This window comes from Drosophila mauritiana, chromosome 2L (genome assembly GCF_004382145.1).
Source record: "Drosophila mauritiana strain mau12 chromosome 2L, ASM438214v1, whole genome shotgun sequence".
Classification (NCBI taxonomy): Eukaryota; Metazoa; Arthropoda; class Insecta; order Diptera; family Drosophilidae; genus Drosophila; species Drosophila mauritiana.
Window position 1 is genome coordinate 5,913,442 of NC_046667.1, and position 24,399 is coordinate 5,937,840.

Genomic DNA, 24,399 nt, shown 5'->3' on the forward strand with positions numbered 1-24,399 from the left:
CTTGCGAAATGAAAGTCAGAGTGTGTAATTAATGCACAAATGTGGGCGCAAATTCATTAAAAATACACGCTTAGCTGAAGCGTGGCCTCTATGAAATGGTGACTTTATATTAACAAGTTGCATTTCTTGCTTTAAAAATCTGCCAGTTATAGAAAAAGTTAGCTAAATCTAGCAAAGTCACCAGTCCATTTTTAGTTGCCTTGCTTTTGGCCAATTGTGCGTGAAAACTTTTCAACCGATTTTCTTCTCACGATTGATTTATGTGCGTCCATTTTGGGGTCTGCGAATGTGCCACCAACCACATGAAGCCCCCCAAAATGCAACCACCAATCCATTTGGGTGCGCAAAATGTTGTTTTAGTCGTGGAAATCACAGGAAATGCTTCTCACATTTAAGATGTCACGTGCAACTAATTTATTTCGGCAATCGCAGGCCTTCTCGGTATTAAAAATGCCAAATATATTGCAAGTCGTAACTGATGATTACCGAAAGCAATTGCTGCTCACAAAGTGTTTGCACAAATGTATTAAATCTGATTTGATGGTTACGACTTTGTATTTCAGTGGAAAACCACATTTTGTACATTTATATAGGGGAAAAATAGGCATTGGCATAACAATCAATACGAATTACTCCTCCTTTAAGCCAAAAGCTTAATTCTAAAGGTACAAGAAGTTAAAGCATTATCTAAAAAATGTTCCTCAGGATAGGAACTACATAAAATGTATCTATAATGGGTATCAATAAGTGCCATTTTCAGGCAGCCCAAAATCAATTGTGTAACGCCATGTGAACTAATAAGCCACAGGACGCAACCATACATGACATATTTGCCATTCGATTTGACCAAAAATGTATGCAAAACGTATGGCACTTAAACGTGGCCCAAAAGAGCCAATGCGGCATTTAACCTGATTAGTAGGGCTGGCCATCTAATTCCTCAATAATAGGGCCAACATTATAGGCATTAATTACGTCTTGATTGAAGGTGGAACACTAGAGGTGGCTATGGAGTATCTTATTAGTATAGTTGACATGCCACGCCCATTTGAATGCTCCTGCCTCGATAAGCCGCCAATCCTGTCGACAATAGAACCTGGACATTCACTTGGACCCAAGTTGTGGATTGGGGCTGTGGCTCAAGTTGGCACAAAAGGTTCCCAAAGTTTGCTCATTAATTATGCGAGCAACAAAAAAAGAAGCGAATTTGTCGAGGAGCTGCTTTCGCCGCTTTTGAGTTCAATTGGTCATTGGCGCTTTATGTGGCATTAAGTTGTGTTTACCAATTTATTAACTTCGAACCCGGCCATCAAGATGTCATTAGCGATAAAAATTTACATATTGTGCGGAAAGCACGAAGATTGGGACGTTTCACTAAATTATGTTGTAGTACTCATACAGCTGAGTTCAAGCCAATAGCAACGAATATTTCAGATGATATTTCAAAAATATATTACTTATTTTATTTATTAAGTTATTTCCTTAATACATTAGTTAGCAATCGTATATAGTTTGTTAGACACTTTGCAGTTTTGCTTTGGCTCTGCACAAAATCGATCCTGCAACAAGGATACAAGTATATCAGATGGTTTGGCAGTCATTAATCATTGATAATTCCAGCAAGGAAGTCGCAACTCCATTGTCAAAAAACCAATTTAAAGTAAATTAGCGCAGCGTGAAGCGCTCGTCCTTTTGTGTGTGGGTTCCCGACCAGAAATGGTCGGATTGGGTGGCTGGTTGGCGGAACAGGTGCGTGTGCTTTGGGCCAAACAAATGTGGCAACTCGACTTGGCCAGAAGTTTGCACACACATGGCTGCGGTTGCTGTTCATTCGCTATCAGATCACGTAGTTGGAGCCTAGCTTAGCAGTGCAAAGAGGTCCTGCCGCTTATCCTGGCGAAGGCAAAGTCCTGAGGCTGAGGGAAAATAGTGCAAACGTTGGCCCTGCGAATTTATTGCACGTGGCAAGCCGGTCGGATGGGTTGGACTGCAGATTAGACGCCCTGATAGACACAGAACGCCTTTTCCTCGAGTTAAACTTAAGTTTTGGACATGGACATGAAATTTATTGCACGTTAACTGACACGGAGTCCAAAAAAGTAAAAAAAAAAAAACATCATTGGCGGCACCCCACATTTTGATGCGATTTTTGTTTAAGTTCTACTGTTTTATTTCTTCAGTAACTTTTGGGGCTGGCAAATGACTGAAGGCAGTTTGCTAAATGTGGCACTTTTTGATTGATGACGGGATATGTACATCATATGTATACATGTACATCATATACTTCATGTCTTACATTAGTTTCTTTGTCAGTTCTAAAAATTAGAAAAATCTTTAAAAAGAATACGATTTTAAGTTCATATGCACTACGATATATATTTAACATGTGTCAAAATCGCCAAGTGCTGAAATTCAAAATTCAAAGACAAACTAAAACAATTGCCTCAATTCAACTGGGAACTGGACGGCGAAGTTGGCCCCAAACAGCAAAAGCACACCTGTGTCCATGTGAATAAATACGCTCATTTTTTAATATTTAAATGCATTACACCAGTTTTCATATACATTTTTTTTATGCTCAGTTGAAAGTCAAACATTGGTCAGTCCAATACTGTATTTCCCCGCTCTGTAACTACCATTTTGCGCACAACTGTACCGCCTGTTGTTGAACTTAGACCTCGCCCCTTCGCAAGATGCTTGCAAATCCCCAAGGATTGAACTCACTTTAGCCAAAAGAAATCTTTTAAACAATTTCTGCTTGTTGTTCATCCTGTCCAGCTCAAGGGCGGTTACTTAAATTTTCTTATGGTTTAACTTCTTGATGTTGCACGACAGATTAGCAGAGCTGCCCTGGTTGGACTCCCAGCGATGTCACATTGTTCGGCGTAATCCACTTCCAAAAAGCCACAGGCAACAGCCATGTGTCCATGTAATCTCCACTAGTGTCTATCTGCAGGACAAACTGTAATTTTATGCAAAAGTCGGAAAATTCTACGTGCTCCTCCAACGCAAGATGATATGCGCAACATTTTCAAACAGTTTTTTCTGAAGTCCAAAGCTGTTGAAGTGGAAAATGCGAATCAAATAAAGTATAAGCTGATAATCATAAGGAAACTACATAGTTAAGTTAAAATTAGATGGTTCTACAATGTATTTAACCATTTCTTCATCGAAAAAATCCATCTAGAATCCAAAGAAAGCCTATCTCCTCTATGCTAAATCCCATATAAAATTCCACCAAATTGCCTGGAATCCTACAAGATTCTGCCATTGTGGCAGTGAATATCCGAAAGGAGTGAGTTCCTACCAAAATCAACTGGAAGGGCACACTCGCCTCCATTCACATGCGGCATTTAAGCAAATTAAATTTGGTTTTAAATTCAACTTGTCGCAGTACGGTCATGTGGCTGCTGCAGTTGACTTCGGGGTTTCTCCTGGTGTTCATTGAAAAATCCGCAACTAATTAGGACGAGGTGGACGAGAAGGCTGCACGTAGTGGACAGAAATTCGGATACGACTGCATCCTCCGCCGTGGGCGAGATAAGCTACTTGGAGGGGGTCAAGTAAACAGGCAGCCACAAGGATAAATTAACAGCAATTCAGTGCATTAATTCAACCGGAAGCGGAAATGCACAATCTGTACTTAGTAACATCTTTTTGAAAGGAAACAGATATAAACTTCATTATCAATTCTGTCCAAAGGTTTGAAAAACAATCTTTGTTTGCTTTATTTGGAGTCATATGATTTACTTTTAAGCATTACTAGACTGTTAAATAAACAATATGGACTTTTGTATATCTAAGTTCCACTGTCATATGCCCAAAGCCAAATAAACAATTCCTATAAGTGACAAAAACTTTCACGAAGTCGCTTATTAATTCAGTACTATTTCGACTGTCAGCAAACTACATAAACTAACCAATTGACACATTGTTTTCGCCTATTTGGAAAACACCTGACATTGTTTCGTGGCTTCGCTGACCTGCGAAAACTATTGATTAGTCCTGAATAATAGATGCACTGGGCGCCTTAAAGAGGGTCGATTAAGATAGCAGACATGGCACTTAAGTACTCGACTAGAGTTTCCGTTCCGTCCAGATTGACCCCTTTGTTTATCCGAAGGATACGCGCTGGGCGGATGGGCGAATGGCAGTACAACGTGGCCACCACCCAAGTGCCACGCCAGCCATTCGAAAAGTGCACCCAGGCGTAAACTGTTGATGCCCCCGAAAGTGAAGTATTCAGCAATTCGTCCCTTGAAGCCTCAAAAATTTGCATTTAATGAGGTCAACAAAGTGCGGCCGAGGTGCGAAAAAATGTTGATTTAAGCAGGTACTTTGGGCGATGTGATTAAAGTGTCGTCCAATGGAATCGAATACAAATTATATGCATTCCGTTGCTGGGAAATTGATCTGTCCACTATAGTAGTGGCCAATTTTCACGGAAAAGTGGAAGTGGAAAAAAGGTAGCAAAGCAAGATAGTTCTAGGCTTAGCACTTTAAACCAATTTAAAGAACGCTTTCCACATACTTTAAAATAAGCTACATTTTTGAGTCCTGCATTAACCTCTTTGTGGCAGCAATGTCACTGGCCAGATTCACTTTTGAACTGGATTTTCTGAGCTGCCCTAGAACGTCTCGAATCTGTGTCAGCGGAAAATGTCCCCGAAATGCTGGAAAATGAATATTTTCCAAGCCCAAATACCGTCAAGGAAAGTCGCAGCCACATTTGAGCATTTCTACTAATTAAACTGACACGAAAGCCGCAAAACAGACGAATGCACAGAGTTGCGACTAAACCAGTCCCAATTTTAATTTCGGTCGATAGAAAATGGGAATTTGTGTGCTTGGCAGCCTCTTGATGACTGCCAGCAGATTGCTTTTCTGGTTTGCCCGCCAACTTCTGTTCAACTGACTCCGGCAGAGCTTGGCCCATCAGCACTCACCCCACTCACCTCAGAGCGGCTCACAGATCCAGGTGCTTGCCCAGCCCCGTTTCCTGCAGCAATCCGACGCCTGCGGCCAAGGAATGTCGCCCCATCGTCATGTGGAGTGGTCCGGCAGCGGGCTGCTCCTTGTGCGCCGCCAGCGGGGCACTCCGGTTGACCAGGCTGCCTCCGAGCCAGCGGCGATATGTGTGCTCCGGATCCGTGTTCCAGAACTTGTGGAAGGTCAGCGGCGCATGCAGCTGCAGCAGTTCGCCGGCGTAGTCCTGCGGCCTGGCCTGATGCATTCCGGCAGCATGAATCGCCGGCACGCCCAGCGCTTGAAGGCAGTAGCCCAGGATCATGTCGTCGGGGGCACTGGCACTGGGACAACTGCATCGCTGCACGATGAGCCGCACCAGCGGCAGGCTCAGTACGATGCCGGCTCCTCCAGTGTGGTAGTTGAAGCCGTCGGGAGCGTGTAGCCGGTAGCCATAGCGCTGGCCCAGGTACGCCAGCTCCGTGGCATTGTGGCGGCAGAGGAGGGCGCTCACGCGTGGCACACTGATGGGGAAATGGGTGTGGATCAGAGGCTACCCAATGGAAGGTACCCGATGAACCGGGTATATCAATATAATCATTTTTAATTGAATGCGCCGTCATGCGATTGAGCCGGAAAATATAATTGGAAACGAGACAGCGGAGTACCTTCGACAAGCCGAAGTTGGAATACCCATCCGCTGGAGTTGGTGAATAATGAATATAATAAAAATTTAGGCCGTAATATATTGAAGAGTAATGGGGGAACCCACTCACATAAGCGAAGATAAGAGCTTAAGTTTCAAACGGATCGAAAATGTATCTACTTTATAGGGTAGCAATCGCCATACTCAGTGCAGTGGCTTTACTTAAATAAATTAAAAAATATAAATCTCGTATCAGCAGCTGCCTGTAATAATAAGGCCATCAATTCATGGAGCTGGCTATTGAGCCTCCGAGGAAGTTGCTAATCCAAGGTATCCCCGTTCATACCTATCAATCAATCTGTAAATTGAGTCTCACCTCAGCAACGTGTCATCGTCGACGAGCATGAGCCAGCGGATGTCCAATTGCTCGCCGATGTCCTTGAGGGATAATTGCAGAATGGCCATTGTCTTGGCACAGTGTCCAGCCTGCACATTGGGTATCCCAGTGCCGATTGTCGGAATGCCGACGTCTGTTGAGGTTTTCGTTTGGGGCAGAAGGAGCGGGAAATTCGGAAAGACGGAAAGTCAAATCAATGAATATTCAATAAGTGGACTCCTCGCCGCCGGGCGCTGCAGGGGATTGGGGAATTGGGCTGGGAATTGCGAGTGGTGAGTGGCCAATCACGCTGGATGAAATTCGTTGTTTGCCCAGGCATATATGGATGATATGGTTGTGTGGATGTGTTTAGTCAGCCTGTCACTGTGTTTTTGTTGGTGCACCGCCCGCTGCTCCTGATCCCCCACCCGTTCGGTTTAATTGCCCGCTCATTGTCATCGGGGTGCTCACCTGCCACGTCGCTGTAGTATCTCCTGTTCCGGGCGTCGGCTGCCCAGGTGCGCTCGATGATTGGTATGCGTTCCTTGTGGAATTTCGCACAGGTTTTGATGGCGAAGTATATGTGCGATCCTGTTGTGTGCTCCTGCTCGTCGGGTTTGGGGTGGGCAAAATGCGCCAGTTGCGGAAACGGAGGGTTTCAGTTCGGGGTCGATAGACAATTTATGGTTATGGAGGTTTCAAATGCTAATTGCTCGGGCTGAATCTTGAATCTGCTATCTATGTGTGTGGGCTTTAAATTCTGAGCACTCAATGGACTTTGATTTAAAGGCGTGTTGTCTGTTTTTAGATAAGCATATCTCAAGCACAGGTGTCTTAAAAAATTGTACACTACCATAACAATCTGTATCTCAATAAGAATGTGAAGGTTCCCTTAGTTTCGTATGAATGCAAACCGGTAAACTTAAAAACATTCATGCAAAATAGCCGAATTTTGACATTTTTGCAAATACCTCATCTTAATCAAAAGCCCCTTAGCATGATATATGATTTTGCTGCAACAAGGCATGCCGGGCATAAATAAACTTACACAGCCATTCCTCCGCTGCCCCAAAGTCAGTGGCTCCTCCGGCTGCGCATGCAGCAGACAAGGCAGTTTCCTGTTTGGCACGGACGTGGGTGTGGGACATATGTAGCTGGCACTTTTCAGCAGGATTCCTCCGGAAATCGGGGTGCTAATATGAGGGTCGGGCGATACATTGTCGAAAATAAAGCGAGCCAGCTCGTGAGAGGCATCAATGGAGAAGTCGCTGTGAAGGGTGATGTTTTGGCCACCAGGAGCAACCAAATCCGCCAACCTGGTAACAAGTGATTCAGTCAAGAATGTATAACAAATGTCAAGACACATTTGAAATCCTTAAAACAACTTCTCCTTTCTATCCTAATGCATTTGTAATAACTTACTTTAATATGCCATTTAAAAAGACTTACCTTCGCAACAGAGCACCAGTGAAAACGACTCCGGAGCTGAGCATGGGGTATGGAAACCGCTGGGGATCCTTGTAGTTCGAGAAGTGGTGGATGATGGTGGCCTCCGCATCGTAGAGGGCGTGCCCATAGAAAGCGAGCTGGAGGAGGCACAATGATACAGGACACAGTTGCGGCCTCCAGGGGCAAACTCACCTCCCTCGAGTCCTGATGACGCAGTTGCTCGAGCAGGCCGCGCAGCGAAGACACACGCGTGTGGTGTTGACACCAGATAATCCATTCCGTGCGCGCACCCAGCACACGTGCCTGGGCTCTCAGATGAGGCAGTGCGTCCAGCAGGGTCCAGTAGTTGAAGAGCTCATGCATCACATAGACCTTCAGGACAAAGTCCTCGGGGAAGATCCCCGCCAGTTTCAGTGCCCGTTGCTGCTCCAGCACGCTGTGCGATAAGGCTGAGCACTCAATGCTGGCATGCTTAGGATACTGGGGACAGGCGATGACCAGGAGCACCTCCCCTGGCTCATTACTACCGCAGCAGAAGCTTGCAAGGCACAGAAGCCCCAGCAGCACGCATATCCTAGTATGCATAACTAATGACTATTGCTGAACTGTAAGAGTTCCGAACTCATATCCTGATATTTTATAAAACACCTGTCCTTTTACTACCGGAAATCGGAACACGTCTGTCCCAATGAACGTGCGATGTCGTACTGAGGCAGCTGTGATTTAATTTTGGCGCAAAGCCGAAATGTTTTCTGTCCTGCGGTGTCAAAAGTGGGATTCGGGATTTAACGTGCGTAGTCCAACGCGCAGGCGCCTCTATGGAGCTGTGTTTATGAATGAATCACAAGGAGCATGCAACAGTTGGTCACCTGCTGAGGTATCTTAATGATATCCGAACTAGTTTAAGGCACATATAAAAGTAGATCAAACTCGATATAATTATAATTATATGATGTCCTTCGTGAAATAATTGAAACCTTCTTAGACATTTAATACTTTAATGAGTTTCGATAATGTGGTTCAATGATACAATGTTGAATCGACCAGTTTTCCTTTCAAGAAAAACTTTTATTTGGAATTAGAACGTAGTTCACAATAGGTGCACTACATATGCGTACAAGTAGGGGGAATAAAAAAGCAATACTATTAGTGCATAGGCGAGGCCAGTCGCGTAGTTGTCTGCATGCTGTTGCTGCGGTTGTTCGACTTGAGCCGCAGCTCGTTGACGAGCTTAAAGAGCTGGTCCTGCTTGGAGAGCAGTTCGCGGGTTCGCTGGCAGCCATGCTGAGGAGCGCACAGACCAGGATTCCAGCGACAGTATAGGCCCTTCCACAAGCGAACCGATCTCACGCTGGCAATGGGACGCAGCACTAGCTCGGCTCCGTGCGTGAACGAGGGAAAGAGTGGATTCAAATACTGGTCCAGCGAAGAGTTGATGTGCGTCCACAGGGATGTTGTCTTGTGCTTGAGATCTGCAATAAATGTGAGAATTACTTCCAAGCCAATGCAAACAGCAATCAGTCTAACCTTCGGCCACACGCTCGGCCTCCGTGTTGCAGAGGAAGGTGCCGAAGCGGCACGAGTACAGATGATCCACGATGGTTATCAAGAAGTGCTCGTTGAACTCAAACGCGTTGTTGAACTGCTGGCTAACCTGCCAGACGCTATCGATGAATTGCAGGAACACCGGTGATCTGTCTGCATCCGAGTGCTTGTTATCGCCGTGACCAATGCGTTGCTGGAACTTGTGGCCAAAGGAGAGCCACTCCTTCTCGATGAGAACCTCGAAACCGCGCACTGTGCGATAGTGCGGATCGAGCAGCAGCATGGAAAGGGCCGTCAGCTGGGCTGTGCGATCCCAGCCGTCGGAGCAGTGAACTACGACGGAGGTGCTCATGGTCTCCACCTTGTCAACGATCCTCACGGCACCGGCCAGAATGCACCGAATGTGCTTCAGCCACAGTGTGTTGTCAATAGCCGTCTGCCATTTTGAGTCGTCTGTGGTGGGGAAGCAAGCTTCCTTCACTTTGCGTAGGCTCTCCCGCATCACGTGGATGTTGTGAATGTCGAGGAAGTTGATTTCCACGTTCTTATACGCGTCCTCCGACTCGTATCCGCCGCCCTTGGCCTTGTTAGCAATCGCATTAGCGCTTGGTCGCGCATCCATGATGGTCAACTTGTCTGACTGGGCGTTCGCCTCCATAATAAAGCTTAGGTATGCCTCATCGTCGGAGTTTCGCTTGCCACTCACACCCACCAGCGGCTGGGAGCACCTCGTAATGGTCGCTTGAGTCCGGGGGTTCATCCAGGACAACACCGGCAGACGGCAGCGCGAGCGGAACTGTGCCACGCGCCTCAGGAAATCATCGGAGGCCGCTTTGGGCACAGCCCACACGGCCGGATAGCTGTCGCAAATTGCGTAGGACTCGTTTAGCTTGGTCGCCCGCCACATGTCGTTTGGAACGCCCAAGCGGCGCAGCTCCGCCAGCGGTTCATATACCGCCCAGCCGTCCCAGCCGCCGTTCCCGTTCACAGAGTTGGCCGCGGCGTGTGCGAATGCAAAGAGGCGTCCACTGTACGAGAGCGGAAAGGCGTTGGCCTGCAGTTTCTCAAACACCGTCCTCCGCGAATGATTCTGCTGCTTGTGGGCGAATCGCAGGTTTCGCATGTCCTTGCAGAAAATCTCGATGCCGTACGAGTTCTCACCGCGCGACGTGGCGCCACCAATCTTCTCCACGCGCGCGATCACGCCCAGAGGCACGTCGACGACGACGGGCGGCTCCTGATCCCGCAGAGGAAGCGACCGGAAGTACAGGCGGTAGTTGGTTATGGTAAGAGCGCCGAAGACGGGGCCGCGGTAGGGACACACGTAGGTCACGTCGTTCTTCTGGTCCTGGTCCTCCTCGCCCTCCAGATAACCGAAGGGCGTGTCCCGCAGAATGCCGTTTTCTCCGCCACCGTGCTTGGAGCCCAGCGAACTGGACTTGGAACTGCTGTCCAGGGAGTTGCTGCTGGCAGTCTTGGAGGCCAACTTGTCGGCCAGGCTCGCGGAGGGATCCATGTTGGGATGGACACGAGTGGTGTTTGGCTATTGTGTTGCTGGTTGCAGCTGTGTTTTCCTTTCCAATTGTTAGCTAAATGCAATTCACCAAAACTCATGCAGCAGTGCTGCCAACTCGCACAATATACAATCATCTGGAATAATTTCCCATTCCTCCGGAAAAAGTACCAAAGGGACATTTTGTAATGGCGGGAAATTTGACTTTTATGTATTGAAATTACTAAACTTATTTCTTATAAAATCTTTAGCATATGTATTTAATGCCTATTAAATTATGTGATAGAAGTGGCGTCTTCTTTTAGTTTACAGCGCACTGATGCTGTGACAGGAAACATCGGACCATGTCCTGGGATTATAAACTCGCACAGTTGTGCCATTTTACTGCGCTCCTCGCGCTGCACCTTCTCGTTTTCGCTTCCAGCGTCCATCCAAATGTTTTCGTCGTCGATGTCCTCGCGTCTCTCGAAGAGATCTCCGGTGATACCGACCCGTCCACCCAGCTGGGAGTTGTCCACAATTACGGAAACGCAGCTGAGGGTGTGTCCTGGCGACCGCTTCACTACCACCTCGGCATTCGAGTCCAGGGCCAGTTGGTCGTCTGGATTACCACTACCAAGGTGGTCCATGTAGAGGTCTTGATGTGAGGCACATGCGCCGACCAAATGCATCCGTGCCTTCAGAAACAGATAGTTGCAACCGATGTGGTCAGAGTGTCCGTGAGTGCACACCACCACGTGAATGTCATCGACGCCTAGTCCCTGCTGGCCCAGCAACGAACGCAAGTGCTCTCCATCCCAGGCCGTCATAGTATCCACGATTATGTTGGTGCCATCCCGGCAGCGGACCAGTGTGCAGGTGCAGTTAGCCCGCATGGCGAACTCGTCTCCGTCTTCTTGGCGAGAATAGCCGACCTGAAGCAAGGTCACCTGGTTTCGTTGTGCAGGATCAGTGGATGCCATTGTTTAGTTGTTTAACAACGCTAACGCTCAAGCCTATTAAATTATTTAGGATCAGCTGTTTATCAGCTGTTGCTTACAAACAGAAACGTCAACTCGTCAACAACCTGTTGAAAACTAGAGTTGCCACAATAAAACTATTGACGAAATAAGCAAATTACTTGCAAGCTAACTTTCGAATTGAGTAATTACTTATCTAACTCAAAGTATACCGCTTATCATCAGTTCAGAAATTATTTTAAGAGCTTATATTACATATTTTCATTAAACACTTTTATTAGTATTAGTTTCAGTATAATGCTTTGGACTACATGGCAACACCGACTCCAGCTGATCGCCAAAAATTCGCTCACATGTTTATACGGCGTAATTTTGTTATTATTCAACGATTTCTGAATAAGCGTGAGATAAAGTGGCATGTATCTGAACCATCTGCCGCGGTCACAATGGAAGTACCTACAGTACCTTCTGCAGGTGCGTCAGCTTCAGCTCCTGCGACGGCACGTTAACATTGGCGCAAAGCCGCCCATCCAAACAGCTGCTTTGCTACCGGCACTGGGCCAAAAACTGAGGAAGCACTCGCAGCTGGTGAACGGAGATCCCCGGGAAAAGTTTAGCGTGGCACGGGAACAGGATGCTCTTCTAACCCGACTGGAGGAGGCCAAGACGGGTGACCAGCTTTTAGATGCGTTGGAGAGCTGTGACGGTCTGCAGAGCTCCCATGTGGTGAAGGGAATCTCACTGCTGTGGACCCTCTATTACGACGCGGAGCAGACAAGTAAAGATGCCATCACGGATCGCGTGCTGCTTAATGTGCTCCCAAAGTTGGCCCCTTATGTACACCAACTTGAGATCGATGATCTCAGTAGATGCTACCTGTACCTGCGCAAAATGCATATACCAAACTCCGAGGCAGTCGTGGAGGCCGTGCTGACGAGGTCTCTTCAATTAATCGAGTCACAAGTGGATGATGAAGGCATTCCCTTGACCTCCTTGTCTCGCCTCTCGGTGGGCATCAACTTGGAACGCGACTTCTTCACTCCGCTTGTGTGTAAGAACTTTGTGCCGCACCTGGAGCATCACATCAATCGGTGTCGCAGCGCGGAGCAGGTTCGTCTTCTGTCCACGTGCCTCTTTCAGCTACACTTTCTCATTGATGAGGAGCTGTTTACACGCTTCAAGTTGCGCTTGACTGAAATGATGCAAAGCGGCGACCTCAGCAGCCAAACCCCTAAGGCTCTTCTGAAGGTGATCCACATGCTGAATATTCCAGTGTGGTCACAGACACACACCCAATTGATTCGGGAGGTCATGCTTGCCCTGCGACCTTGCATACATCACATGGAGTCTGCAGATCTAAAGAGCGTGTGTCGCACATTTTTGCATCATCAAGAACCCGCCGCACTGATGGAGCCACTCAAGAAAGCTCTTGAAAAGTTGCTACAGGACGAAAGCACAGCTGACGCCCTGTCTTGTACAGTTCCCTTTGCAACGCCGCTGCAAAGAGACCAGTATCTGCATCAGTTTAGGGAACTGCTCTACTCCGAAGAGGCCTGGCAGCAACCCCATGCGAGCGGACATTTATTCAGCGTTCTGCGTTCATTAAAGGTCTCCGACATTGGATTCTGCAACACATACTGGTCAGGAGTTATACAAGAGCTGGAGTCCTATCCGGAGGAGCGTTCACACCTACGGTTCCTTAGACACTGTCAACGCTATATGAACTTTAATAACAATCTGGGAGGGACCTACCGTCACTTAGAACTGGAACGAAAGCTAAGTCGCATGTGCATGAGTGCTATGGAGCATGACATAGCGGGTAGGCTGCCAGCGAAGTTCGCACGACTTGCATCCTTTGTGCTAGCTTACGGGCAGACTCCGTTGGCCTGGAAGAAATTTCCCAACTTTTTGTTAAGCAAAATGCTCGCCATGGCGCCCCAGCTTGGCATTCAGGATTGCTTTCTACTCAGTCGCGGCATGCAAATAGCCAGCGAACTAAGGTTTCGCCAGCATCTTCCGCCATTAGCTGGCATGCAGCTGTCCACAATGGACAGCATTCTCATCGGTTGTGCGGAGAGGCACTTGAGAGATGCCGAAAAGGACCCTCTGAATGCCAGCGAATTGAGCATGATTGTCAGAACACTCAGTCATCGCAAGAGTAAGTTGATGACTTTGGTTCATTTCAAATATAAACAAATATTTACAATTTTATCCCTTTACAGAGCTGAAGAACACGGTGGTTTACAACCAGGCCCTGGAGCAGTACAAAAGTCTGCATTGCAACGATCTCAATTCTCGGGTGGTTCGCGACATGGCCTACAACTTCAATGCTTCGAATTTCTTTGTTCCCGAGCTCCTGGAGTCCATGTTCGCTTACATTTCCGAACAGCATGATCACGTTACCGGCGACACAGTGGAGAAAGTGTTGACCTGCTCGTATAATTTGGGCTACATGCCTGCATCCGTGGAGGCTCTAAACCACGCCTCCGAAGTACTGCTAAGGTGGGCATAAACATTCCTTGAGGCAGACCTAAAATGTAATCTTTCCTTTAGGGACTTTGACCAGATGAGCGGGTTATCGGTTGTGCAGGCTTGTCTAGCACTGTGCTTCTACAAATCAATACCTGAGCAGCTAATCAATCAAGTATTCTGCGTGAAGTTCATTCAGCGAATCGAGGATGAGATACAAGTCTGCTACTCAAAAGCAACGTATCCGGAGAGGGTCCTTAATCTGGTAATGCAACTGAATCGCACAGTATGCCTGGACTTTCCCGAGGCGAATGTGCCCTGGTTTCAACAAAACTACATCGAGGCGCAGATCAGCAAAAGTAACACATAACTACAATTCTGTTTTAGGCGTTCTATATCATATTATCTTTTTAGAATCCTTGATACCCAGTGAGTCCACAGCAGAGGTGAAGCAGCTGCTGCATCAGCTTCTTCAGAATGACAAGCATTTCCGCTGCAACCACACTACACCCTACGGCTACCAAATAGACTTTGTGATACATTTCGATCGGGATAAGAAGCCCATACCAGCACCTCCCGTGGAAGCAACCATGTTGGATCGCATAACCAAGTAGGCACACAAATGGAAGTTATCATATTCAAGTACTGCATTAATGACTCCAATTTCAGAGTGGCAATACTACTGCTCAAGCTCGACTCTTTTTGTGAAAACGATCTGACTGCCTTGCGGGGTCCTGAGTCTTTGAAGATGCGACATCTAGAGATGATGGGCTACAAGGTGATGCAGATCAACGAGCACGACTGGAATTCCAAGTATATGGCGTCATCAACAGCCAAGGCCAACTACCTTAAATGCTTGTTACAAATTTCACATTAGCTTTCATTTCTATTACTTTTACATGAGTACGTTTATTTGAGTTTTAAAGCTGATTAAGTGTTTAGGTTTATTTTATAAAAATAGTAAACAAATTCGTGTATATTCATAATTCGTATAGTCATAAATGCCAAGAATGTATTTAACTGCTTTCAATTCATCTAGAATAGCTATTAATTCGATTTGACACACCAATTGTACGCGTTGTTAAACATAATCTGCCAAGGACTTTCCAACTGTGTGGGGGAAACTTCGAATGAAGATGACACATAGGGCCACTGGTACATGGAGGAGCATCGCTCGGGATGTGGCATGAGGGCCAAGTGACGTCCATCCGTCGAGCAAAGGCCAGCAATTCCCTGAGGACTACCGTTCGGATTTAGCGGATAGAGTTCCGTCGGCTTGCCTACATCATCAACGTATTGCAATGTCACCAGCTGTTCCGACTGCAATTGGCTAATGAGCTTCTCGTCGCGGAATGCAAAGCGACCTTCGCCGTGAGCCACCCAACAGCCAAGAACCAGATCCTTCATACTTCCGAGCATGATGGAGCGATTGCTTGGAATCTTCACGGTGGCCCAACGACACTCAAACCGCTGCGATTTGTTATGGAGCAGGGCCACGTCGGGATCTGCGCCCACCTCGCTTCCTGCACTGCCAACAAATCCAATAAGTGTCATCAGCTGGCAACCATTGCAAATGCCCAAGGAGAAGACATCTTGACGACGCTTGAAAGCCTCGAACTGAGGCAACAAGCGGGGATTGTGTAGGATGTTTGCTGCCCAGCCCTTAGCGGATCCCAAAGTGTCCGCATAGCTGAAGCCGCCCGGGAAAATCAGTCCGCGGTATTGGGACACGCTTGCGGTGCCTGAAATATTAAATCATTTGGTTTAGTACTTCCCTTTTATAAGAATTTACCATTGAGCTTACCTTGAAGAAGATCCGACATGGTCACATCGTGCACCTCGAAGTTAGCCCTCAGCAAGCAGGCCATCATCTCGCGCTCACTATTGACGCCCTCCTCACGGAGCACGGCCACGCGAACTGGGGCGGAGGATCGCTTGAGAGTAAGCTCGGCCTGCAGATTCTGGGGTCCCCGATACTGAGGGGCTTGGCGATACTCGAGGCTGTTGTACTCTGCCTCGGCGCACTCAGGGTTGGCCTGAAGCTTTTCCAGCTCGTAACTGGTTCGCTCCCATTTCTTGTAGAGTAGACGGAGTGGCTGGTCCAGCAGCTCTGACTTGCCGTTCTTGAGTAACACTCTGGAATCCAGTCCGAATCCCTCGGTCACGCCCAAATAGTAGTTTGGTACTCCTGCCTTTTCGTAGGTGGATCGAACTCGTTCCAGGTCTGTGTCCAGTACTTCCACCACCCATCCACACTCCTCGGCGAAGAGAACAGCAAGTTCGGGACGATTAAGTTTCTCGACAGACTTGTCGAAGTTCTTAAGCTTGGCCAAGGGCTCCGATAGGTCAACTTTGAGGCCACTCAGTCCTCCGATAGCCATCTCCAATAGGCAAACAAGCAATCCTCCGTCGCTGACATCGTGTCCTGCCTGAAGAAGTCCTTCTCCCAACAACGATTGAGTCACTGCGAATGCCTTGCCCAGCAGATCACTCCTTGTCAAGTTTGGCGTCTCCTTGCCCTGCTGCGCGTATGCCTGAGCTAGAGCTGATCCTCCAAGGCGAGCACTGTTCTCCAGATTTATCCAGAGCAGGGAAGTCTTCGAGCCCACGCCGGGTCCTTTAAGATCAGGCGTAACCTTTAGCCGCACATCCGGACAGGGAGCATAGGTGGAGATGACAAGAGTACCCGGTGACTTTATTGTCTCACCGCCCACCTTAGCCGCCATGGACAGGGAGTCCTTTCCGCCATCGATGGCGATGTGAAGCTCCTCAAGAATCTGACAGAGCTCCTTGCAGGCGTCGAACATCCTGGCACCCTCGCCAGGCAGCTTTGCAGCCCACATCCAGTTGCCAGAGCACTTGACATCCGCCAGTTCGCTGATCTTTACAAACACAAGGTTACTCAACGCTTCAGCCACACACATCCTGGCCATTGCGGCGGGATCAAGCAGTCCCTTTAGTGGCTGTGTACCAATTGAAGTGGCGATTCCAGAGTGACTAAAGTGGGAGACGGTGGTTAGCGCGTAGTCCGCTAGTGGAGCTTGCAGCGGTCCCACGCACTGTTGCTGTGCGATCAATCCACCGACGCAGCGATCAACCTTGTTGGTCAGAAAGCGCTTGCTACCGACTGCCACCAAGCTAAGAACTCTCTCCACGGCTTCGTCCAGAAGCAGACCTTTCGGCAGACTCAACTCCTTAAGCGGCGTCTGTTCGCGTTTCAAGTCGTACGTTCTCTTGGGCATGTCGCCCAAAACGTACTTAAGTTCCAAGTCAAACGGTGAGACTGCGCTGCGATTGGACTCATTCAGCGCCTTTACCAGATCCTTGGGTGCTGACTTCTCCAGCAGTGTTACTCGCCCATCTCCGGTCACCACTCCCACGAAGCTGATGGGACAGCGTTCACGGCGGCAGATCTTTTCCAGCAGTTCGCGTTGATCAGCGTTGCAAAGAATGGCGTTGTTTTCCTGGTACTCGGCACCCCACAGTTCGAGGGCAGTGATCGTGGGATCACCGAGTTGAAACTCTTTGGAGAAGATAACGGCTCCGGCAAAGCCTGGTTCCACTAGCTCTTTGAGGACATTGCCGTTGCCGCCAGCCCCCTGGTCATGTATGGCTAGAATGGGGTTTTGCTCGCCCAGTTCTAGACAGGCTCGCACCACACGGTTTAACTTATTCTCCATTTCGGCGTCTCCTCGCTGTACGGCGTTGAAATCCAGCTCAGCATCTCCGGATCCTTGTATCTCCACGGAGCTTGCGGCGCCGCCACCAACTCCAATCCTGTACACTGGGCCCCCGATCTTGGCCAGCAACTGACCACGAGCGGGCGGCAGCTTCTCGCGCATGGTAGCGGGCATGGTGCCCAAGCCACCACTGAACATGATCGGTTTCACGTACTCATCCCGCTGGCTGGCATCGGCAGCACTGTTCAATCCGTAGGAGAGGGCAAAACCAGAGATCACTGGTTCGCCGAACTTGTTTCCATAGTCGGAGGCGCCATTGCTCGCCTCTATGAGCACCTGAAGTGGGGGTGCAAACGTCGCAGGGTATTTAAAGTCCGAAGGCTCGTACGGCTGTTTGTAACCTGCGACGACAAGGAAGTCGTGATATGTAATAAAAACTAATAGGAACTAAATACTCAAAAGAAGAAATGCTCACCTGGAATGTGAAGAGCGCCAACACAGTAGCCAGCGGTGCCAGCGATCGGGACGCCTCCTCTGCCCACGCCCTGGACATCGCGCAGTCGTCCGCCAGTGCCGGTGGTGGCCCCGCTGAAAGGCGCCACTGCAGTGGGCATGTTGTGGGTCTCCGCCGTGAAAATCAGGTCAGACTGCACGCTCTGCAGACGCACTGCGCCGGGAGCGACCACGGAGGACGGGACTATGGTCTGGTGATCGAAACCCACCATGGCACTGCTGTTGTCGCTGAACTTAATGGTGTTGTTGGGGTTCGTGTGGGCCTGTGTGTCCATGATCATGCGAATCAGCGACTTGGGCTGCTCCACGCCGTCGATAACCATGCGTCCGCGGAAAAACCAGTGGCGCGAGTGCTCACTGTTGCTCTGGGCGCAATCGAAGAGCTCCACAGTGGTGGGATTGCGGCCCAGCTCCTTGGCAAACAAGTCGTGGTAGTAGTCCAAATCGAAGTCGTTGAAGGCTAAGCCCAGCTCCTGATTAATCCGCTCCAGTGCCGCCCTTCCCTCCTCCAAAACGGGCACGAAATGCCAGTTGGCCTGGCGCTCAGGTAGCTGCTCGTCAAAGCTCGCCTTGGGGGTGTTCTCATCGGTGTACAAGCACTGGGTCATGCGGTCACCGAGCAGAGGAACAAACCTGGCTGCCTCCGGCACCTTTGATCCCTCGCTAAAAGTAACCAGATAGCGGGTGGAGGTTTCCACGCGACGCACCTCGGAGTACCCGAGATTCTGGAATATGTTCACGCAGTTCGTTGAGTACGGCGTGGAGAAGTTAAAACGCGGCCCGATCTCCAGGAGCAACTGCCTCGACCCAGTCGACTGCAGGGTAGGTTCCCTGGACAGGCTCTGGCCATTGCTCAGCGGCTGCTTCACCAGCCACACCAGCAGCTCGTCCAGGGCCAGTGAGTGCTCTGTCTGAGCGCTGTACTCCAGATGATAGCAGCGCTCCATGCGCACGGACACCACGGCGGCGTCCTCCTCGCGCAACCGACGCAGGACACTCTCCTCCTCGGCCGCGGAGTGGGCCTGCACATCGTAGTAGCGAAGGATGACCATGTCGTGGGGCTGCAAAAAACGAAAAATGCGGATTGAGTACAGACAGTGTGCACTCCTTGCTCGTCGAATCGAGAATGATCTTGGGAGTTGCGAAGCGGTTGACGACCAGTGGGGCCGTGCCCACGCTGGGGGTTATCAACTGGCGGCACCTATACCACAGCCTCACAGCCCACAACCCACAGCAGCGGATCAGGTTACAGCCGAGCGAAATCGATGGAATCGCCTGCAGCAATCGCTGCACTGGCGTCACAACTTGTTTTTGTTTTTGCCCGGCTGGGAGTTTGCTGATAAGCCGGCGTAAACATATTTTCCATCCGAACGGAAACCTGCCATGCTGAATGGCCGGAATTTAGGTAAATAATTAACGACAAGTACCCCAAATTGAAACACAATAACACTAACACTGAGCGGAGCACACGTGCGTCTTAGCTGTGAATTACGATCGTTTTGGGGCTTCAGCTCGGTTTCCCCTCATTTCGCGGCTTAATCCACCACAGCGTTCGGTTGGCCAGTGTTGCACAGCGACTGCCGCTGGATTTCAAATTAACCCTTAGGCGAATTGAGCTTTAAAAGCTTCCGTAAATTGTACCCATTGTGTAACATGCAAAGGTTAATGCTACAAAGGTTCAATGAACCAAATAATATGATTGTAATTTTTAGGGATTACTTGTTTATTTTGATTACAAGCTTAACTGCTGAATAAAGAAGTTACTTCTTTTGATAAGTTAGGTAAAAGTATTTCACCTTGTCCCTAAAACACCTGTTGTTTGACCATAAACTTGTTTCCAAGCACCCGCTTTCCCCTTCATCAGCCCGCTTGTTCAATCACATTCTTCGCAATTGCTAAACCAGATAAGGGACATATCAGTTTCCAGGTCTGCGATGCTAACTAGGTACACAGTTGTTGAGCCACTAGGCACGTGGGCTTTTAGTGACAAGCGAATGAAACAGACGCCAAAAATCACTAATCAAGTATGTATAAAAAAAAACCACAAATCGGCTTTCTTGGGTTTTATTTATACACAGAATGCTTGAAATCGTTGCAGTTGCACATGCGAACGTCATGCGAATGCAAAAAAAAAGACGCAGTACAAGTGTGCTGCGAATTAAAATTAAACAATTGAACTTGACACTGGCTGATCGTAGGCAAATATGTCGTTTAATTGCTCCTCTCGTTCTTCGAAATCTGCGGCGGCTTACAAAGCTTACATTGACTATGTACTTTAGGTATATATGTATTGATCTGCATGAATGGGGGCCAGCATTAGTGTGAGTTCCTTCCAGTTCAGCCATTCGGGGGCGCTTCTTATCGACATGACTCATTAGCAGTCGATTCGTTCGAAGGGGAGTAATAATTATAAAATATATGCATTGAAGGGCTTGAGAATAGAGGGAAGTGTTGCTATCCCACATGTTGCTGTCCATGTCCATCGTGCCATCGATTAATTAGTTGTACTAAAACGACGACCGCTCGCCATCTAAATAATTCACTACTGAACAGCCCCCGCGCGACCTTGCACTGTCGCCTTGTCGCCACCTACGTAATGTGCATCGCCTTCGCCGCCTTGGCGGCCTGCGCGCTGATCTCGTCCATGCTCTTCCGCGCGCTCTCCGTCACCTCGTCGATGGAGCGCCGTGTGTTGTGCAGAAGTTCGTCGGTGCCGCGGGCGATGCCCTTGACCTCCGTGTTGATCAGCCCGATCACCCACTCCAGGCCTTGGCGTCCCTTGCCGGCATTTGTGCTAATGGTCGAGGTGAGCAGGTCCTCCATGTAGTGGGACAGCGGCACACCGAAGACGGTCACGGTGGCCTCCTGCTTGAGCAGCGTCTTGCTGGCATCCGACGGATGCGGCTCATAGTAGAGCACCTCGTCCACGCTGATGTTGCGGCAGAAGGTGAGGTTGTTTGTCTTCAGTACCATCTGTTTGCGCTCCGGGTCCACCGTGGAGCGTTCGCTGGCGAAACAAGTCTTGGCCGTGCCGATCAGCGCGTGCGTCCACTTGGGGAAGTACCACTTGGACTGCACCAGGCGGTGCGTGTGCAGGACGCCGTCCACCACACGGCGCTCGACCACGTCCGTGCCAATGATGGAGGGCGTCATCGGATTGGGGTACTTGCGCCACGCCGCCTGCGTGACCGTCTCCCACGGGTGGTTGAATATGTGCTCCGATGTCCAGATTTTCATTATGCAAGCGCCGTTGTCGTCACCGTCCGGGGAGGGCTTTATATCCTTAATTGGCAGCCGAGATGCGGGCTGACCTGAGCCTGCGGGGACAGACGGAACGGAATTAAACAGGGGGAGCGTTAGCTGAAGTACACGACTCGAATTTTGACGGCAATTTCGGAATTATTGAATATTTCCGAGACAAGTTACGAGAGCTGACCTTTACTCGTGCTGTGCTGCTAGAGATGACAGTGGATCCGATAGACGGGGCTATCGCTGGGCAGCACATGGGCTAGGGTGGACACACTGGCGCAGTAAGAGAAAGAGAATGTGCTGCAGGCACCCTGTAGCGGTTACTTATTTATTAAACTTATAAACTAAATTAAATTTAAGAGTAATGACGGCAGCTTAATATTCTGGCCCAAAGGTGCGTACGTATTTTTCGTAGAGCCGCTTGTCCAATCGCTGCAGTCGGCTCTGCACGAGCCCGCGAAAGTCGTGAATTACCTCGGCATCCGCCTCAATTAGCTTCCTCTCCTCGTTGATGATCTCGGCCAGCTGCTCGTGGCTGTCAGCCGCCGCCCGACGTGACACTGAGCGCTCCAGACGACTGTTGATCTGGTTGACTATCTTCTCGCTCTCGTAGTCCATTATCTTGGCCAGCGCCTTGGCCGGAGTGCGCCGTGCAACGCGTAATTCGGGTATGGTGGGGGCATCCAGGTACGCCTCCTCCTGCACAGCCTGCGTGTGCGGTTCCTGCTGTTGCGGCTCCTGCTTCGGCTCCTCATTTGTATACTCAATGAATTCCTGCAGCGAGGGCTCATCGGGATGCGTTTCGCTGAGCGTGGAGTTGTTTTGAAAGTTGGTGAGGTGGAATGTGCCATTGGTGTCGTAGAACTTGTAGCCCAGCATCTCCAGCGCGATTTCCGTGAGTAAGTACGACATTTAGCAGGATTCCAAATTCGTTTGTGTTTGCAATCTACATTGAAAACCAGAAATTCCGCACCCAGCAATCGATAGCCGACGGAGGTGTGGCAGCACTGGCCATCAGCTGTTCGCGCAGCGTCAATTGTTTCTCGCTTTGCATTTATTTTTACCTGTTCATCACAATAATAAGAGACGAAAGGCGAAATAGGACATCCATATTCGCTTCGAATGCAGCCCGAGACAGCGCAGCCATGAAGATCAACGAGAAGAACCTGTACGTGTTCGCGAGAACGCCGCCCTTCGACATGGAAGGTATGCCAGCGGGCCCTTTTGCTCGTCTATTAATAATCATAATCCATTTATCACACACCGATACGCCTTGCAGGCTTCCTCAACAAACGGGGCGAGGTCAACAAGGCCTTCCAGCGACGCTACTTCGTGCTGAAGGGTAACCTGCTCTTCTACTTCGAGTCGAGGGTGGACAAGGAGCCCCTAGGGCTCATCATCGTCGAGGGCTGCACCATTGAGCTGTCCAACGAGGTGGACAATTACTGCTTCGAGATCGCCTTCAACGGCAATCGCACCTACATCCTCGCCGCCGACAACCAAGACAGCATGGAGACGTGGATGAAGGCGCTTACCTGCGCCGGCTACGAGTACAAGCGCATTATCCTGGCCGAGCTAAAACGCCAGCTGCACGAGATGGAGGACGCGAGAAACAGTGAGACCGAACTAGGGCTAAGCCTACAATTCCTGTGCACTAATCCGCTGCATTCTTTAACCTACAGAGATGCTCGGCAGCGCCTTGGACGGACCGCAAAATGCCTCGGAGAGTGCGAAGCCTAGACCGCCGCCCAGGCGGACGAATCCATTCAACAGACCCGCTCCTCCTCCGCCAGACAGTTCGCTGAGGGGCGGAGTAGTCATGTCGCCCCTGCCATTTATCAACGGATACTTCGGATCGAGCAACGCGCGCCTGCAGCAGGAGAAGCTAATGAGCAAGCAAGGTATGAACACGTACTCTTAAAATGGATGTACAATGCTGTGGGTAGAGTAATGCAAAAAGTAACTGAACGGAAGTGACCAAATTGGAAGACGAAATGAATCACCATGTTAGAGGCTTTCAGTTTTGAGTCGTTTGAGTTTTGGGAGCTAATTTTAAGTGGGAAACTTGGCCAATAGCCAACCGCAGAACTACAATCATACGGCATTTTTGGGCCCCAAAGCCAGCTGTTTGTTTGTCCCAACACAATGTGAGTCTACCGTTAGTAGAAGCTAGAGATAAGAGCAGAGTGCTCTCAGTATAATCCGAACTTCGAATGCCAGGTTATCGTTGCCATTTACTTGGAGCCGATCTTATTTAGTCAGCGCAATGCCACTAAGCGACATTCTTTGCAAAATCTGTTGCATATTCCCAAAGCCAGGCTACAGGCAATTTCTACTTGCAGACGCAAACGGAAACGGAAGCCCCAGCGGAACGCCCAGGGCTCAGCGCCGTCCCACGCCCGCTCCTGCCATCTCGAACAGCGTCTTCTATCCCGAAGCCCGGGATCCGGGAGCGGCCAACAATAATCACAGCATCGTCAGCGGTGCCGAGCGCCACCGTCGCCAGGTCAAAGCACTGGAGGAGTTCGCGCGCAACCACGAGCGCTTTCGCAGGGAACTGATGCAGGATGTGTCCGCTTACCGCGAGCGCCAGGGTCAACCGCTCATCCAGTTGTGATGTAGGAGTGGGCTGCTCCGACAAAAAGCCAATGTATTACCCGTTTTGTGCTAAATCAAATACGTTTCAAATGAACAATGCTTAATTTCCATACATGTGTTTGTTTCAATCAACAAAACTTTAGATATAACAAATTTCGGCAATCATGGCGCACTCTGTTAAGTGGGCACACTAATAATAATTATGATTTTATTTACTTGGAATATGTTAGTGGGATTGCTTTTTAAAAATGAAGGACTAAGAAAGGTGGCTTTAAAGTTAAACATAATGTCGGGGTTACTCAAATGGATAACTAAAAGAAACGTATTTTTTGGATGAAAAGGTTCTACATGTGAAAGAACAAAACTTCTTGTTGTCCAAATGAAGAGACCAAACGTTAATTGTTTTTTGGAAAATAATATTTTTTCTTAATTCCCAG

At 49.0% G+C, this 24,399-nt stretch overlaps 8 protein-coding genes across 9 annotated transcripts; 2 read left to right on the forward strand and 6 right to left on the reverse strand.

Moving 5' to 3' along the window:
- Nucleotides 1–2,582: 2,582 nt before the first annotated feature.
- LOC117144157 (beta-1,3-glucosyltransferase) lies at nt 2,583–8,084 on the reverse strand. Its single transcript, XM_033309193.1, has 7 exons — nt 7,629–8,084; nt 7,437–7,573; nt 7,036–7,303; nt 6,459–6,591; nt 5,988–6,141; nt 4,956–5,489; nt 2,583–3,058 (listed from the first exon to the last, which is right to left on the reverse strand). The coding sequence occupies exons 1-6, from the start codon at nt 8,019–8,021 to the stop codon at nt 4,967–4,969; spliced, it is 1,608 nt and encodes a 535-aa protein (XP_033165084.1). The 5' UTR covers nt 8,022–8,084; the 3' UTR covers nt 2,583–3,058; nt 4,956–4,966.
- Nucleotides 8,085–8,470: 386 nt separating this feature from the next.
- LOC117147666 (myotubularin-related protein 2) lies at nt 8,471–10,607 on the reverse strand. The gene is made up of 2 exons (XM_033314644.1): nt 8,964–10,607; nt 8,471–8,908 (listed from the first exon to the last, which is right to left on the reverse strand). The coding sequence occupies exons 1-2, from the start codon at nt 10,495–10,497 to the stop codon at nt 8,583–8,585; spliced, it is 1,860 nt and encodes a 619-aa protein (XP_033170535.1). The 5' UTR covers nt 10,498–10,607; the 3' UTR covers nt 8,471–8,582.
- A 119-nt stretch (nt 10,608–10,726) lies between these two features.
- LOC117147675 (metallo-beta-lactamase domain-containing protein 1) lies at nt 10,727–11,550 on the reverse strand. The gene has a single exon (XM_033314656.1). The coding sequence runs from the start codon at nt 11,454–11,456 to the stop codon at nt 10,770–10,772; it is 687 nt and encodes a 228-aa protein (XP_033170547.1). The 5' UTR covers nt 11,457–11,550; the 3' UTR covers nt 10,727–10,769.
- Nucleotides 11,551–11,776: 226 nt separating this feature from the next.
- LOC117135151 (FAST kinase domain-containing protein 1, mitochondrial) lies at nt 11,777–14,827 on the forward strand. The gene is made up of 5 exons (XM_033295211.1): nt 11,777–13,611; nt 13,676–13,955; nt 14,007–14,281; nt 14,337–14,532; nt 14,592–14,827. Exons 1-5 carry the CDS (start codon nt 11,871–11,873, stop codon nt 14,797–14,799), a joined length of 2,700 nt encoding a protein of 899 aa, XP_033151102.1. The 5' UTR covers nt 11,777–11,870; the 3' UTR covers nt 14,800–14,827.
- Nucleotides 14,828–14,897: 70 nt separating this feature from the next.
- LOC117135150 (phosphoribosylformylglycinamidine synthase) lies at nt 14,898–19,666 on the reverse strand. 2 transcript variants are annotated; one of them, XM_033295209.1, is made up of 4 exons: nt 19,570–19,666; nt 18,078–19,176; nt 15,727–18,003; nt 14,898–15,664 (listed from the first exon to the last, which is right to left on the reverse strand). In XM_033295209.1, exons 2-4 carry the CDS (start codon nt 19,165–19,167, stop codon nt 14,970–14,972), a joined length of 4,062 nt encoding a protein of 1,353 aa, XP_033151100.1. In that variant the 5' UTR covers nt 19,168–19,176; nt 19,570–19,666; the 3' UTR covers nt 14,898–14,969. The 2 variants fall into 2 exon arrangements, with proteins under 2 accessions (XP_033151100.1, XP_033151099.1); XM_033295208.1 differs by having other exon boundaries at nt 19,543–19,640.
- Nucleotides 19,667–20,163: 497 nt separating this feature from the next.
- Nucleotides 20,164–21,644, reverse strand: LOC117135162 (protein slowmo). The gene is made up of 2 exons (XM_033295223.1): nt 21,552–21,644; nt 20,164–21,432 (listed from the first exon to the last, which is right to left on the reverse strand). The coding sequence occupies exon 2, from the start codon at nt 21,350–21,352 to the stop codon at nt 20,705–20,707; it is 648 nt and encodes a 215-aa protein (XP_033151114.1). The 5' UTR covers nt 21,353–21,432; nt 21,552–21,644; the 3' UTR covers nt 20,164–20,704.
- Nucleotides 21,645–21,665: 21 nt separating this feature from the next.
- Nucleotides 21,666–22,291, reverse strand: LOC117135163. Its single transcript, XM_033295224.1, has one exon. It carries the CDS (start codon nt 22,274–22,276, stop codon nt 21,740–21,742), a length of 537 nt encoding a protein of 178 aa, XP_033151115.1. The 5' UTR covers nt 22,277–22,291; the 3' UTR covers nt 21,666–21,739.
- Nucleotides 22,292–22,342: 51 nt separating this feature from the next.
- LOC117135158 (sesquipedalian-1) lies at nt 22,343–24,074 on the forward strand. Its single transcript, XM_033295218.1, has 4 exons — nt 22,343–22,570; nt 22,644–22,979; nt 23,047–23,265; nt 23,707–24,074. Exons 1-4 carry the CDS (start codon nt 22,510–22,512, stop codon nt 23,979–23,981), a joined length of 891 nt encoding a protein of 296 aa, XP_033151109.1. The 5' UTR covers nt 22,343–22,509; the 3' UTR covers nt 23,982–24,074.
- Nucleotides 24,075–24,399: the final 325 nt, after the last annotated feature.